Genomic DNA, 15,505 nt, shown 5'->3' with positions numbered 1-15,505 from the left:
GCGGAGAAAGTTTCATTTAAGGCTGTGCTTCAGCTAATGATCCTGCAAAATCTGGAGGATATATTCTTTTTAATTAGAACTTCATGCATCTGTCTTTACAAATCTCCATCCTTCCTTCAGCGAGCTACTTTATTAATTAGCCCCGGTTTGTGAAGAGCGAGTTCAAGATGTTTTTCACCGGTATCACTGAAATAAGCGAGTCTCAGTAGGTGTCACGCTCATTACATAAAGCTTCATGTCCTGGAATCAACCTCCGTCTCGGACAACATCGCAGACTCCAGATGGCGAAATAAACGAGGACTAAATGAAGTTACATAAGCTGGAGAAGGTGAGTTTCTTCCGGGTACCGTCTATCCGATAATCTTAAACACGTATGTATTTATTTAGGGATGCAGGATTAAGTGTAGAAAATACCTCTGGAGCAACACGTGAAAAGTGGTCTAACTGCAACCAATGAGATGTTCTGCCGGTTCAAGTACGGTATTAGTTGCTATGGCGTTAAAACCACTTTTTAAAAGGTAACCAGACGCAACCCCCGTAAGAACCACACATGAATGATATCTTGGCTAAACCACCTCCAAGAGGGAAATAAAAGGGGGGTGGGATGGAAAAAGAAAACGTATCAGGATTGTCTTTCTTCTAGATGCCCCCAAACCCATCTGTTCCTCCTGTGTAAGAAACTTTAATGCTCTGAGACTCTTTAAAACTTTTTTAGGTTACGGTTCATTGCCTATAAGCCCCCGACTGTGTTATAAAATGAGCCTGGAGAATAGGATGGTGCTATATAAAAATAGCTTAGAATTAAAACAGATGCACATATATGAGGGTGTATACCATGCCCTGTATATAGAGAGTCCTAAAATTATATGGAAAAAAAGTTTAAAATGTTCAATGTTAATGAGGTTACAGAGGGGGTGTAAATATGGCTGTGATCAGTGATTTATTGAACTTGTAGCGAACGTTTCACGAGCCAAACTCACAAACGTGAAACGTATTCCGCTGGAAGTACGTGGGACGATCATGTCTGATTTGCAGTATGGAGGGATATGAAGCAGATGAAACATGTTTAATGTTTAACACTTCATCTATTAACCCTGCAAAGGGTAGAATAAAAGGACTCTTTCGCTAGAGAGGCAGAACGTTTAACCCATAGATAACGCCAGGGGACAGAATCACGTGACGCTCTGGCACTTATAAGTTTATTCTGGCAGGAATGAGCAAAATATCTACAATTAAGACTTTCTGCGTGCGCGAAGGGACATCGTTTTACAGGAAGACCGGAGCCGTTTTAGGGCAAAGTGCTACTTTTTCGGCAAAAACATTCCATAGCCATGACATGTGCCAGCTGACGCCGCACATCTGCTCCCGGTTTGCCGCTTGAACTGCGGCCCAAAGTAAAGCCAGAGGTCTTCAGAGATCTGTAAAACGGCGAAGCAACATTCAGATCCCATCCATAACACGTTAGCTTCCACAAAACAAACATATTAATGCCAGTACTGGGTTACCCCCGACGGTCGGAGTAACGAAAGACACCCCCAGCCTTATCTTTTGCTTCATACAGTTAATAAAAGACGGGATAAACTTTTTAAAAGTGATTCACAGAGGGGTTAACCCAGCTCCTGCTTTTAGTGGCGTTAGAGACTGATGAGGTACACATTATTTTATATATAATAATATTTGAATGAATAAACTCCGTTGGCCTAAAAGCTTTTAACAGCGTGCAGGTCTCTTCAGGTCTTGGGGCCGTAAAGTCTAATGCATTTCAGCAAAGCATCAGAGCGCGGCTCTAACCTCACCTCTCCCACCGCAGACATCACGGAGAGCGGCGCGCACCCTCCATACGCTTCATCATTCTCATTAAAAGTACCAGAAACTAAGCACAAAACATCGCTACCCTTGTTGGTTTTCTTCTTTTCTTGGACTACACCGATATCTGAGATCGCGTTATTTGGCTTCCAATGTGGGAAGTGGAAAAACACGCAGTAGCCGATGACCAGGAGCCCCCCCCGTCTGCTCCTCGCTGAGCCATGAGGAGGGCGTTAAAGAATCCCTTTAGTGTAACGGGTGGGCGTTCGATGCTCAGATGTTTCTGTTTTCTGCAGGATAAATGAAGCATGCGCGCTTACCGCCATACAGCTCTAAACTCTCTCTAACCCTTTGCGCCCAACTATAAACATTTGGAAGATCAAACGGGCCAAGAGAGAAAAATAAACGGCCATTACGCCGCCTGCCCGGACGATGCTTAGCTGACATCTCCTCGCTGGCTATGGCCCAAGCGCCTACAACTGGCAGGAATTTAATTAGTAATAATTACAATCATTTTGACACCTTGTGTTTTTCTGCCCTCGATACGCCCTACGACTTTTTATTTTTTTAAGGGAAATGTATTAGGCTTTCACCCTCGCGTGCCACAGAAAATAAATACTTTTATTATAATTAATTTTATAATTTTCCTCCTGTACCCTTTTACTCTGCATATCTGGGGACAGCTGGCCTGTTGGGTAAAGACGAAGCCTTTGACCGGAGGGGCTGTAACACGTCGTTCGCAATAATTGGTTTATTGCACAAAACAAGACTAATCTGCGTCTCGGAGGTCATTCCACGCGCGCCATGATCTATAACTCTCCAGCAACCACAAGCCAGGAGCGCCTAAAAAATTCTATAATCATAATTATTACTACTCGTCATTTTTAGCAATTCACGCAGCTCTTCTTACAGCTCATACATTCAAATGGTCTGACAAAGAGGGTGCTAGATGTACATGTTATCCCTACATGTACGTCTAACTATATGTTCTGTGTCTATGTATGTAAACCGACATATGGAAGTTCCGTAGCAGCCCTTAATAACCAGAAAAGTTACTCGTGTTTGTCGGAAACGCCGGTAAATGTTGCCGGACGGGAAGCGGATTGGATATCAGCAGCGTCTGGGTCTGGTGTCTCCGATGGCGTACGTCTGTCACAATCTCTGGTGCGGTGTCTCCCTCTGTCTGTCAGCACGTCCGCTTGCAATGACTCCACGTGGCTCTCAACAAACCAATGTCAGGGAAATTACCTTCATGGTTCCCGAAAGAACACACATGTTCCAGACGGGCAGATCGTATGTATACGGTGCTCCGGTCCTAGACTATTTCCCAGAGATGTCCTCCAAACAAACTGTTTTGTGTTTTCTCTTTCTGGAGTTTATTAAAAAAAAAATCATTAGGGATCCAAAGGGAAGCTCTAGGTTTTTAGGAGCCCAAGCGAGAAGATTTAGGAGCCCATCTTAAAACCGTAACCAATAGATTTCGTCTCTCACACTCTGTACGGAGGAATGATCTCCGATCCCCGGCCATGTATTCTCCAACATCATCAGGCATTATGGGAGACGACTCGGGTAACACAAAGTACTGACTACGAGGATGCCAATAATTGTGCCACACGTAGATTTGACATTTTATTTTACTTTTTTGGACAAACCTGTGTTATCTTTGCAATTGTTTGCTATCCATGGGTATGGAGGATTTTCATGCAACCTTTTTTTTTACCAACAGGTACCAATAATTGTGAAGGGCACTGTGTGTGTGTGTGTGTATATATATCTATAGATAGATATATATATAGAGAGAGATATATATATATATACACACACCCATTTAGAAGTTTGGGGTCACTTAGCTGTTTTCAAGGCAAACAAGGACATTTCTAGCTGTAACAATTTTAAAAGGGTTTTCTAACAATTAGTCTTTTAAACTTAAAAATATGAGGATATTCCATTAAAAATCAGCCGTTCCCAGCTACAATAGTCATTTACAACATTAACCCCGTCTGCGCTGGATTTCTGATCCATTTCGAGTTACTTTAATGGACACGAGTTGCTTTGTACACGCAGTGTGCGCAATACAATTGGATCGCAATCAATAATGAATCCAGGTGAGGTCCGATTCAGAGTTTGTCTTCTTTTGCAGTCACGGCTTCAGCCGGCCATGCGCAGGAACAAAGCACTTCAGGTTAAATCTACCGTCCGCCCTCCCACGATACGGACTGGAAAATTCCCATGACTTATAGGAACACGTGAGAGAGGACGGCATCCAACGTGCACAAATGGAATGTCTCACTCAGACTGAATCATGTTCCCACATAACAGTGCTTTAAGACCAATTAAAATAGCATTTCAAAGGTCAAAGGTCATCCTGAATTAATAAATCATAAAATGTATGGCTGCAGAAGGCACATTACTCTGATTACCAGAAAAAAAACATTCCTGGGAAGGCATTTTTCATAGGTTGATATTTAAAAAAAAAATGAAACCTGTTTAAGTGGGTAATTTATTGGTTAATGGGGTGCAATAATTCTTCAGTTTAAAGCAACGAATGGCTGAGGGGGCTGCAGACCTGGAAATCTTTATCCTAGAGATGCAGAGATAAAGGTATCCATGATGCCCGGCCGTAAATCAGGTAGCCGTGGCTCTAAATTACTCCCGCTCGTTACACATCATTTAATCTCTTCCTGACTCCTATGCGCTAGAAATAAGTGGAGCCGCTCTGCGGAGCGTTCAATTTCCCAGACCATGAAGTTTTCGCCCCAAACTAGGGGCAAACCGAAATGTGGGTTGATTGAGGGGAAAGAACCAACGCAAACGGGTTCTTATTAACTTATTCTTAGTAATTTTGCTTCATTTGCAAATATTACCGTGTTACGAAAATATATGTCGGCGCGGCAGGAAACACGCGGGACTAACGTGCTGCTGTCATTTCACATAAATGTCTTCAGCACTGAGACCAATGTACACGCTAATTAGCCCACCAATTTGAGTTACTGAGTGTTTAGCACTCTAATCTCATTGAGGCTGCTGAGAAACCTATTCATGCCGTTGGGTAGCCCCCTGCTGCTTTATGCCAGCCGCACACAACACTGGGGGGCACGCTGTTTAGCAACTGAACTGGTGCCAACAGTAGTGAATTGGGCCGGCGCCCAGCACATACTGGGCTCGATCGCGGCACTGGCAGCAGGCAATGGGAGAACCTACCCAGATACCTTTAAATCTATATATTTAAAGACAAATTATTAAATATCTGCGGCTATTCTGCAGGTCAGGTATGGATATCGGACAAACATACTCAGAAGTTAGAAGCCCGTCAGAGATCTTTAGAAGCCTTTTTGTAGCTTTAGGAGAGCAGAAGGAATGAATAATAAAAATATTTTTTTTTTAAATTAATAAATTGTACAACAAAAGGTGCTAGTCGCGAACTTTGCACAAATTCACATACATTTCACATAACATATACACACACTTCAGCTTTGTCGTGCCAGATTGTGCTGTTTTGGCACAGATATATCTATCAGAAGGTCATCAGCAATCCCCCGGGAATGGAGTATCAAACAGAATATGTCCACGATGGCCGGCCGGCCGGTCGACCAGTATGAAGAAAGAGGGAGCCATAAAGCGCAGCGCGTGAGAAGTAAAGGTCATGCTGACATGCCGTCAGGACAGAACTTCTGTCTCAATCAGACTTCAGTCTGCGTTTCTATGGCAACAGCACATGATCTTACCTGCGTCGTGTTCAGCCATTGCACTGATCTTAGTCTCGTCGGCTACTGTTAAAAAGGTAAATGTTATAAGATTAGCCCAGTTAGTGCCCACATTCCACATGCAAAAAACACAGTACAGGAACATTAAGAAGCAGAGTAACAGACCATGCAATCCCCCCCCCCCAGGCATCCTCATATACCCCATGCAGGGCTGCAGACCACACACTTGTGTTATCGCATGTTAGATATTGCCCATTTAATAAGAATTAAAATTGTTAATGTTTCCAGAACCTGTTCATGCCACAAGCAGTATGTTTCAGTGGAAGAATACAGAAATTACGTCATGTTTTGCCTCGTCTTTGTTTCATTCGAATTAAAAGTTGGGGCCCTGGAGCATAAGCACCACATGTTATTATCTTTTATTTATATAGCGTCAATGTACGCAGCGCTTAATACGATACATATATTCAAGGGGTCTGACAAGACGAGAGTTGACAGACTGAGACAAACCGATACATTAGGTGGAGAGGCTCGGCTCGCAAGCTTACAATCTAGAGAGAATGGGGTGACAAACATAAGGCACAGAGACAGGTGAGAGGTAGCGTGGTGGCTGTATCAGTGACAGGGAGGTTATGTGCGGCTTCTCTGAAGAAGTGGGTTTTGAGAAGTTTCTTGAATGTCGGGAGGGAGGGTGAGAGCTGAAGGTTCGGTGGAAGTAGATTCCAGAGATATGGGGGAAGCCCGAGTGAAATCTTGTAGATGGGAAAAGGAAGAGGTGATGAGTGAGGAGGAGAGCCTTAGCCCATGGGAGGAACGTAGGTATCGAGTAGGAGAGTATTTGCTTATGAGGTCAGAAATGTATGGAGGAGCAGCGTTGGGGGGGGGGCAGTGTTATGGGGGGCCTTGTGTGTTAGTACCAGGATTTTACATTTAATTCTAAAGGTAATAGGGAGCCAGTGGAGGGTTTCACAGAGTGGGGAAGCGAGACTATTCAAGTTCTGTGTGGATAAAAGCAAGGTACACAGGAGCGCCAGGTACTGGTATCAGAAGATCAGGGGAGAGCGCCAGGAGTGGAAAGCAGGAGACGAGCGCAGAGGAGAGTGCGAGGCTCCGGCAGGAGAAGGGAGAGCGCGGCTCTGGAAGTGAATGAGAGGAGGAATGCAGCAGCCACTATTAGCAGAAGGGGGAGAGAAGCAAGATATGGGCAGAGACAGAGGAGAGCGGCAGGCACCAGAGGGAGGAGATGGGCACAGAGGGAAAAACAACAAGCAAGTTTAATGTCTTGTAAATGGTGGCTCATGGGGCAGACTTATGGCCTGCACACTGATAAACCGGTTCTATTAGATTGCATCATTTAACAGCGCCGGGCCCCTGCCTGTTTCCAATGGGATTTAGACAAAGCTGGGGAGTTTTAACGGAACGGTTAAACGGAACCCCCTGCGCTTCCAGATCAGTTCCCTGGTGTCACGGAGTGAGGGCCACTTAATAACCACCCCGGCTATACGAGTCCACTCTCACGGTACCCTCCAAAAACGCTATAATCCATATATTAGTTACATTTTACCACCGTGAGCCATTTCATCCCATTATTCCCCTGCAATAATACCAAGCTTTCCTCTGACTCCCAAAGTCACATTGCTTTGTATAATAAGTACGCTGGAGCAGACAGTCAATTAAACTAATAGCAGCCCAGATTAAATCTAAAAGTAAACATTTTGTTTCAGCAGCAATGATAGAAACGTCAGGAGTTTAGCCAGTTCTAACAGAACGTCTTAATATTCACTGGCCTCCGAACGCATGTCGGCTTAACCCCTCCAGCGCCAGTGGTTGTGTTAAGGAGGCGCTAACTTACCCTGGCGCTGCCTCCTGACATCACGTAGACGCAGTGGGCATCTCAGAAGAATACTAAGCTTCGACTTAGGGAAGACTACAGTTTTTATTATTTATTAATGGTATCTTTTTATCTAATTTTAACTTCCACTTATATATTGTTAACAGATTTCATACCGCCGTACAGAAAGCTATATGAAGTGCAGCAGATTTAAAAGGCGCTCATTCAGATAACTAAACCAGCATTAGAAACATCATTCCAGTAGTGTTGAATACCTTACTATTCTTTAACCATAGAAAATTCAGCGATTTTGTGAAAAAAAAAATAAAAAAAAAATCAGGCCGTGATGGGAGACAAAGCCGCTCTTAGAATCTGCGTTGCTTTTGTGTGATTGAAACTCCAAAGGAAAGAATAAAGTGACAGCGGAGGTAAATATTAGTTTCAGATGTTAGATAACTAAGTTTTGTGAAACAGACAAAGTTTGGAGGTTCTCGTAATAAGAATGTGACTTTTGTGTTAAGTGAATCTCAGAATTCGGCTAAAAGTGTTGGGAAAAAGGACAAAAAGGATGCAAGAAAGTATTTGGTGTGAATTTGAACCCTTGGAACACAGCTATATAACAAAGGATGCTTATAGAAAAAGTATACGGGGGGCTGCATTCAAACCATTCCTGTCCTAATACCTTATAAGAGGCTCTGCGGCCATTGCTTTTATTAATAAATGAAATATTAATACTGGCTTAAAAATAAGTTTAAAAAAATATTGTACTGTTTTTTAATAGTAACATTTTACTAGTAATACATATTAACCGTTTTAAAGCCTACGGAGGGACAGACTTCATTAGCACTGCCATAAAGTATCAGCTCAGGGTAGTGTCTGAACAGGCAACAATGGCCGCTCCAGGTCTGCGGATAAAGGAAGATTACCGGGGAACAAAAAAGATAAAAGCAGGAATTTGTCAATGCCGCCCGACATTACTGTATAGATCACCGCATTGTATATAACCACAGACACTGATGAAATAGATATTTAACATGGTCTAAGGACCCCCCCCATCCATAATTTCCAGGGACTAATACAGGGGCGCCCAACATGCCGAACCTCGAGGTGCGTCCCGCGTGAGATGGGTAGCCAGGGTCACAAGAGCCCTGCTGCTTACTTGTGGGAGGGTCTATTCTCTGCTTCCTCTGTGGGGAGAACGAGGGAGGCCGCGCCCCCTGCTGAAGTCTGTGAGCGGCTTCGAGAGCTGTAGAGCAGGTAAGGGGGTGGGGTAGGTTGTGTGAATGAGAATGTGATTGAGAGAATGAATCTGTGAATTAATGAATGAGTGTGTGTGTGATAGCATGGATGTGTAAGTGCTGGAACCTAGGCATGATGGGACTGTGATTGCTGTTAGCAATCACACTCCTATCATGCCAAGTCAGCCAGTACATGCTGAAACCTGGCTAGCTGCCCCCCTTGTGTATTGATGCTGCCAGCAGTATGGGGTCTGCACTTACAGCCACCCTGTACCAGCATGTATTGGCTGACTTGGGATGATAGGAGTGTGATTGCTAACAGCAATCACAATCCCATCATGCCTAGGTTCCAGCATTCGCTGGTTGCCTGGGTATAAAAAGAGTGTGTTTGTTGATTTTTTTTGTCCAATTGTGGTGTGTTACTTTTAATAAAAGCGTGGTTACACACTAAAATTGGACAAAAAAAATCAACAAACACTCTTTTTATACCCAGGCAACCAGCGAATGCTGGAACCTAGGCATGATGGGATTGTGATTGCTGTTAGCAATCACACTCCTATCATGCCAAGTCATATTGTTAATTTTTTTGTCCAATTGTGGTGTGTTACTTTTAATAAAAGCGTGGTTACACACTAAAATTGGACAAAAAATACAATGCCCAGCCAACCAGTACATGCTGGAATCTGGGTATGCCTGAGATTGCTGTTAACAATCAAAATATAGAATTTTTTTGTACAACTTTGGTGTGTGACTTACTTTTATTAAAAGTGTGGGGGGGGTCACTTTCAGTTTCGGCTAAGTGAACCCTGAATTTTCGGTTTTGTTCCAGAATTTTCATTTTAGTGCATCGCTAAAATCAATAGAACTATTTCATTTTTACTTATCCAGAATCCTGAATCACTGAGAGAATCCTGAATCAGTGAGAGGAAAAGCAAAGGTTTTGTGTCATTTACTTTATTTTAATCTGCATATCTTATTAAAGGCCATATTTTCTCTCAGGGAAAAAAAAAAAAGTGCGGCCCTCGCACGTATACAATTCTGATGAAGTGGCCCACTGCAGAAAAAACTTGGACACCCCTGGACTAATAGAAAGGTGTGAAGATGGCAGCCAGCGGTGGAGCTCGCACTTCAGATACCGCAGGAACGATCCAGTTCACCGCCTGCTTTCTGTAAGATGACGACCTTTGAATAAGTCGCGCTATCTGCTTATCAGTACAACCGGCAGACGTCACGGCGTCTCCTAATGCTCCTGTAACTTCCCAAACCCTCCTGCCTGGCGTGAACTGCCAGATAAAATAAATAAATATGACGATATTTAGAGAATTAATCTCATTGCAAAGTGAGAAAGGAAGGCGCTGAGAGCCTTTTATCTGTGAACTTGTCACAACTGATAAATCCATACCTTTTTATTCCTATTTTTATTCCGCATGCGGCAAGAGAACCAATAAAACAGACATCCCTATCAGTCTTCGGGGAGGCAGTAACATGCAGGCCCATTTAATAAGAGCTACGAGATACCGAGAGAGGTGTTTACATGTCGGATTCTAATTTAGATGGGACTAGGCACGTGTACACAAACGCTTAAAGGGAAATATCAGCGTTTATCCTATACATTAAGATCTTAACAGCTGGGGGGTTCCTTTTCTGTGTAGTTTTTGACCAGCAGAGCGCCATTGTGAATATAAACATTAGAAAAATTAAACGAAAATCCGAAAGGAATAGTCATTTTCCCAGGAAAGTGAAAATCAACATTTCCCCATATATAAGTTTGTAATAAATATATATATATATAGACGGCCAATGTCTGGTTAACGCTTTTGAATGCATTATCTTGTGACCACTTAGGGGTACATTTAAGAGGGCAGTAAGAACAAAGACACAATAGTTCAATACAACATAAACTTGTAGTATCGCCCTGTAAAGCGGCAAACTCACTGCTGAATTCCTAAGAAACTTCAAGTTCAATGCTGCCAGTTACCGGGATGTAAAAAAGTAATGTTTTTTTTACTAATGTCTCTGGGGATTCCAGTTGGCACCATCTCAGCCTAAAAAATAAAACCCTTCGAGGCATAAAGTTTCATAATTTGGTAAAAATAGCTCATAAATAATTTAACATCTGGGCAGGGGGGAAAGAGCCCCCACCGGACAGAAAATACAAATACGGAACAGATTCATTTATATGGGAGACAGAAGGAGTATGCTGTATTTACCTAGGTCCATGCTCTTGGATTTCCGTGTCTTCACAAACTCCATTTGACTGGCGTCTCCGAATTGCTTTGTGCGTTTCTCAGACATGCTTTGGCGTCCAAATCCCTCTCTCTGGAAGGCTAGAGCTGGATCAGCATCTGGACTCAGGGTGCTAGAGGTAGAAATAACCCAGGTGAGCAGAGACCGCGGACCCAGGAGATGCCGGTATCCAGATCAACCGTGCCCCCACTAACGTGGCAAAGAGTGTGTGTGTGTGTGTGTATAACCGTGCCCCCACTAACGTGGCAAAGAGTGTGTGTGTGTGTATAACCGTGCCCCCACTAACGTGGCAAAGAGTGTGTGTGTGTGTGCGCGTGTATAACCGTGCCCCCACTAACGTGGCAAAGAGTGTGTGTGTGTGTGCGCGTGTATAACCGTGCCCCCACTAACGTGGCAAAGAGTGTGTGTGTGTGTGTGTGTATATAACCGTGCCCCCACTAACGTGGCAAAGAGTGTGTGTGTGTATAACCGTGCCCCCACTAACGTGGCAAAGAGTGTGTGTGTGTATATAACCGTGCCCCCACTAACGTGGCAAAGAGTGTGTGTGTGTATAACCGTGCCCCCACTAACGTGGCAAAGAGTGTGTGTGTGTATAACCATGCCCCCACTAACATGGCAAAGAGTGTGTGTGTGTGTGTGTGTATAACCGTGCCCCCACTAACGTGGCAAAGAGTGTGTGTGTGTGTGTGTGTGTGTATAACCGTGCCCCCACTAACGTGGCAAAGAGTGTGTGTGTGTATAACTGTGCCCCCACTAACGTGGCAAAGAGTGTGTGTGTGTGTGTGTATATATAACCGTGCCCCCACTAACGTGGCAAAGAGTGTGTGTGTGTGTGTGTGTATAACTGTGCCCCCACTAACGTGGCAAAAAGTGTGTGTGTGTGTGTGTGTGTAACCGTGCCCCCACTAACGTGGCAAAGAGTGTGTGTGTGTATAACCGTGCCCCCACTAACGTGGCAAAGAGTGTGTGTGTGTGTGCGCGCGCGTGTGTATAACCGTGCCCCCACTAACGTGGCAAAGAGTGTGTGTGTGTGTATATAACCGTGCCCCCACTAACGTGGCAAAGAGTGTGTGTGTGTGTATGTGTGTATAAACCGCTTTGTATAGCCGAGACAGTACCGCTTTGTGCTTGACCCATAACTCCTATCACACTTTACAACCCGGCAACTCATATCAATCTCAATGTCTAAATCCCTCCAGACTGTAAGCTCCTTTGAGCAGGGCCCCCTGTTGTCTCTAAGTCAAATTGTTATGTTACATACTACTTGTTATGTCCTGTCTACCCATTGTACAGCGCTATGGAATTTGATGGCGCTATATAAAACAATAATAATGAGGAAATGTAAAATGAAGAGCAGGAGGCCGATGCGTTCTTTAAATAAGTCGCTTTTATAACCTTTTCTGCTTAATTTCTCATACACCGCAGAGCGGCCACGTTCAATACATTAATTTGCGAGCCGAGCTGCGAATCTACAGAACAAACAATTGTAAACGCTGTGAAAGTCACCTTGGGCCGCTTATTACTGAACGCTGTTATTAAGGCTCCATCCCAGCAGCAAATCCATCTTTCTTACATCCAATTATTAAAATATTCATCCTACTTCGGCTCACACATTTCATGAAGAGCGATCGGGAAGGGGGCAGCCACACGGTGACCCCGCGTATTATTAGCATTCCTATTATTAATCTGCCCTTATTGCACGTTGTGTTTTCCTAATATCTTCACGAAGGATTAGGGAGATAACGTCACGCCGCCGGTCAGCGTACATTTCACCCCCTGATTCGGAACAGCTGCCTGTCTTGTTTGGATAACCCCGTCCCGTCGGCAGACAGAGCCTCGCTGCAATCCAGCGCCGGGCCACAAGGAAGGCAAATCTTCGGCCATTAGCCGCAGGAAATGAAACGTATCGGTGTGTTTTACACATATATTTATTTAGAAATGCTGGGAAGTCTCGGTAATCTACTCTGGTTATTAAGACACCGTAGAGACGCCTGCTCTAGAATAGATAATTTGAGAGAGTATCATATAGCCTAATATTTAGTCTTAAAGGGGAACCCGTCACTGTTTTTGGAATTACTAAAGTCAGTAAAAATATTGACAGCTTGCGGTTTTTTGTTAATCTTTCCATTTAGAAATATTTACGTGAGAATGTGAGATAAAAATTAATTTGGATGAAGTTGTAGAACTGAACAGTCATTGGTCCGGAGATCGCAATAAAAAGCATTATACTAGTTATATTTGACGATACCAAATAAAGTTATAATGAGATGAGGATGCGGTTAGTTCATCTCTTGTAAGAGGGGATCTTATTTTTTTGCAGGCTATTGTGTGTATAAACAATTTGTCAATAGACGCAAAACCACAAAGAAAAGAAAGAGCTCAAGCAACAGACATCGGCAGCTCATCCGGGGCATCACGGGCGTCCGCAGCTTCAATACGTCACACTGCCTTTGGATTTTAATGGCAGAAGTCCCCACTCAGCTGAACGACGCATCACGAGATGACAGAGTATGTAGCGAGATTTCTTATCCAGTAATTGAAAATAAACCCCTTGGTTTTTTTTTCTTTTTATAGAGCTTCTCCATTAAGACCATTATCTACTGGCATCCGGACTGATACGCTCGCTTAATATACCAAGAGCACCATTAACAAATAAATAAAGCTCTCGAAGCGGGAAGGGTGATCGCCGCGTGTGTCTCCGTATGCAGAGAGGCGATAGCCCCTGTATAATAACTAGCGCTGCTTGGGTTAATTATCACCCCAGCCTTAGGAGGTGCTTCCGCAGAGGTTTATTTTGCTTATTGATGTTCATAATTATCAGGCTTGCAAATTAATGCATAATTCGCCAATTACACTGGAAGATCTGCAATCTTCGGTCGGCGTAATAATTAGCAAATTCATACGGAAGCTCATAGCCCGACATTGTTGTTGTTATTACGGCAGCTCTCCGGAAACAGGAGGTGAATCCATGAACCCGGATTCGGTTCTGAATGCCTGCGCTGGGTCGAGATTTATTTGGGGCTCTTATTAATGCAAATGGGTATATGTTTTACTCCTTATTCAGCGAACTACTCTTTTTCTGCCATGTTCACACGTCGTGCGGAAAGTTTCTTACAGTTTATCTGACCTGCATACAGCAGAAGTGTAATAAGGGGACAATAGCTGCAATCAGCCATACTTAGTATCAAAGATTATATATAAATATAAATATAATGGTGTCAATCAAACAAACTGTAGAAGAAAGGAGAGCTCTGATACACTTGGCTCAGCATTTTATTACTGTTTCTATCTAAAAGCGATATATTTCCTTTTGTTAGCATTACCGATGTTTGTCGGCCCCCACTGTCGCTGTAGAAATGAGTGCAGATCGCAGGCACTGCCGGCCCTCTTACCTCTCTGTGGATTCACTAGCCACTGTGCCGTGCCAGGCGGCAGCCGGGTCAGCTATACATCCGACGCCATCGTGGGAGCTGGAAGATGATTGGTCGGAGTGCTGGGACGGCAGCGCCACGGCTCGGTCATCCTCAATGATGACGGTGTCGTCCTGCGGCATGTTCACCGTCGGGGAAAGCTGATATTTACCTGCAGAAAGCAGAGAACGCATTCAGAAACAGACAGGGAGCTCCACGCCATACTTCAAGTGACCGAGAGCTTTTCTTTTTTTGGTGTAAAAAATAGGTTTTCTTTGAAAGGTCATAATGATGTTAACGTTATCACAATAAGTAACAACCCAATCACACATTTTTAATCAAACGATTTCTTTTAGGTGGACTTGTATCAGAATATGCAGAAAACTCTCTCTATGAAGCATTAGCCCAAAATACGTCATAATCTGGCCGTCCCCCGTATGTACAGACTGCAGGCGGTGAGTAATGCGGAGAGGTTCTGGAAACAACAAATTCTGTTTAAATATGGATTTAAAGCTAATCTGTCATCGCAGACCTCGAGACGGGGAGGCTGAGAAAGTATTAGTTGGCAAGAGTAACATTTTAGGAGCCTTTAGCATCCTGGTTTTAGGATCCATCTGGTCCGCTGCACATGCTAACGTATTTGCATACAAGGGAGATCTGATGACATTACAAACGGGTCTGACTCGTATTTAAATTTTGAAACCCAAGATCCGCACAGAGCCAACAGACTGCGATCAACGCGTCTTACAGATAACGCCGCCATGTTTTTAAATGGCTAGCATATTGACATAGAAGAGGGACTGGCCGAAGCCACAACGCGGCCTCTCTAATGACTAAAAAAACCTCTTCTTCATTCCCATCGCCTTTAGAAGGGTTCTGCTTATCCCTGTTTGGCTTCATAATGACGCGGGCTATTAGTGGGCCCATGTCTCATCCACCCTTTCACCTACTCTGATTGCTCCCTTACGTTATAAGCTTTTTTTTTTTTCCTCCCCCATGGCACCCAACTTGCACCGGCTCAGATTAATAAAACTGGCCGAGGCACGCAGCAGAGGTAGTCATTTTAAGGTTACATAAACAGGTTTTAACTGCTGTAAACTCTTATTAATGGATATCGATATCGAGAAACAAAAGATTTTTGGTCTCGTGGGTCCTCATAAAGCGGAATGCTGGCCCCGTGCCCAGAGAAATAAAACCCCAGCCCTGTTAGACAGATGTTATCATGCGCAGACCCAAATTATCCTGGTGTATCCCGGACTCCGAAACCCT

General features: G+C 43.8%; 1 protein-coding gene across 9 annotated transcripts in view; it reads right to left on the bottom strand.

The window, feature by feature from the left end:
- LOC149287177 (partitioning defective 3 homolog) overlaps window positions 1–15,505 on the bottom strand; it is a 238,965-nt gene that overhangs the window by 86,610 nt on the left and 136,850 nt on the right. For 3 of the 9 annotated variants that reach the window (XM_089493136.1, XM_089493137.1, XM_089493138.1), the window contains 3 exons: window positions 14,219–14,408; window positions 10,877–10,938; window positions 5,532–5,576 (listed from right to left, as the gene is read on the bottom strand). In XM_089493136.1, the coding sequence (XP_089349262.1) occupies window positions 5,532–5,576; window positions 10,877–10,938; window positions 14,219–14,408 (297 nt within the window). Of the gene's footprint in view, window positions 1–5,531; window positions 5,577–9,736; window positions 9,740–10,789; window positions 10,939–14,218; window positions 14,413–15,505 lie in introns of all 9 variants that reach the window. The other 6 variants (XM_089493130.1, XM_089493135.1, XM_089493131.1 and 3 more) reach the window with 4 other exon arrangements.

Source organism: Sceloporus occidentalis, unplaced genomic scaffold, assembly GCF_023333645.1.
Source record: "Sceloporus occidentalis isolate IW3139 unplaced genomic scaffold, rSceOcc1.0.p SCAF_63, whole genome shotgun sequence".
In the NCBI taxonomy this organism is placed as follows: domain Eukaryota; kingdom Metazoa; phylum Chordata; class Lepidosauria; order Squamata; family Phrynosomatidae; genus Sceloporus; species Sceloporus occidentalis.
Note: the sequence above shows the minus strand (reverse complement) of the source record. Positions and strands in the feature narration are given on the sequence as shown.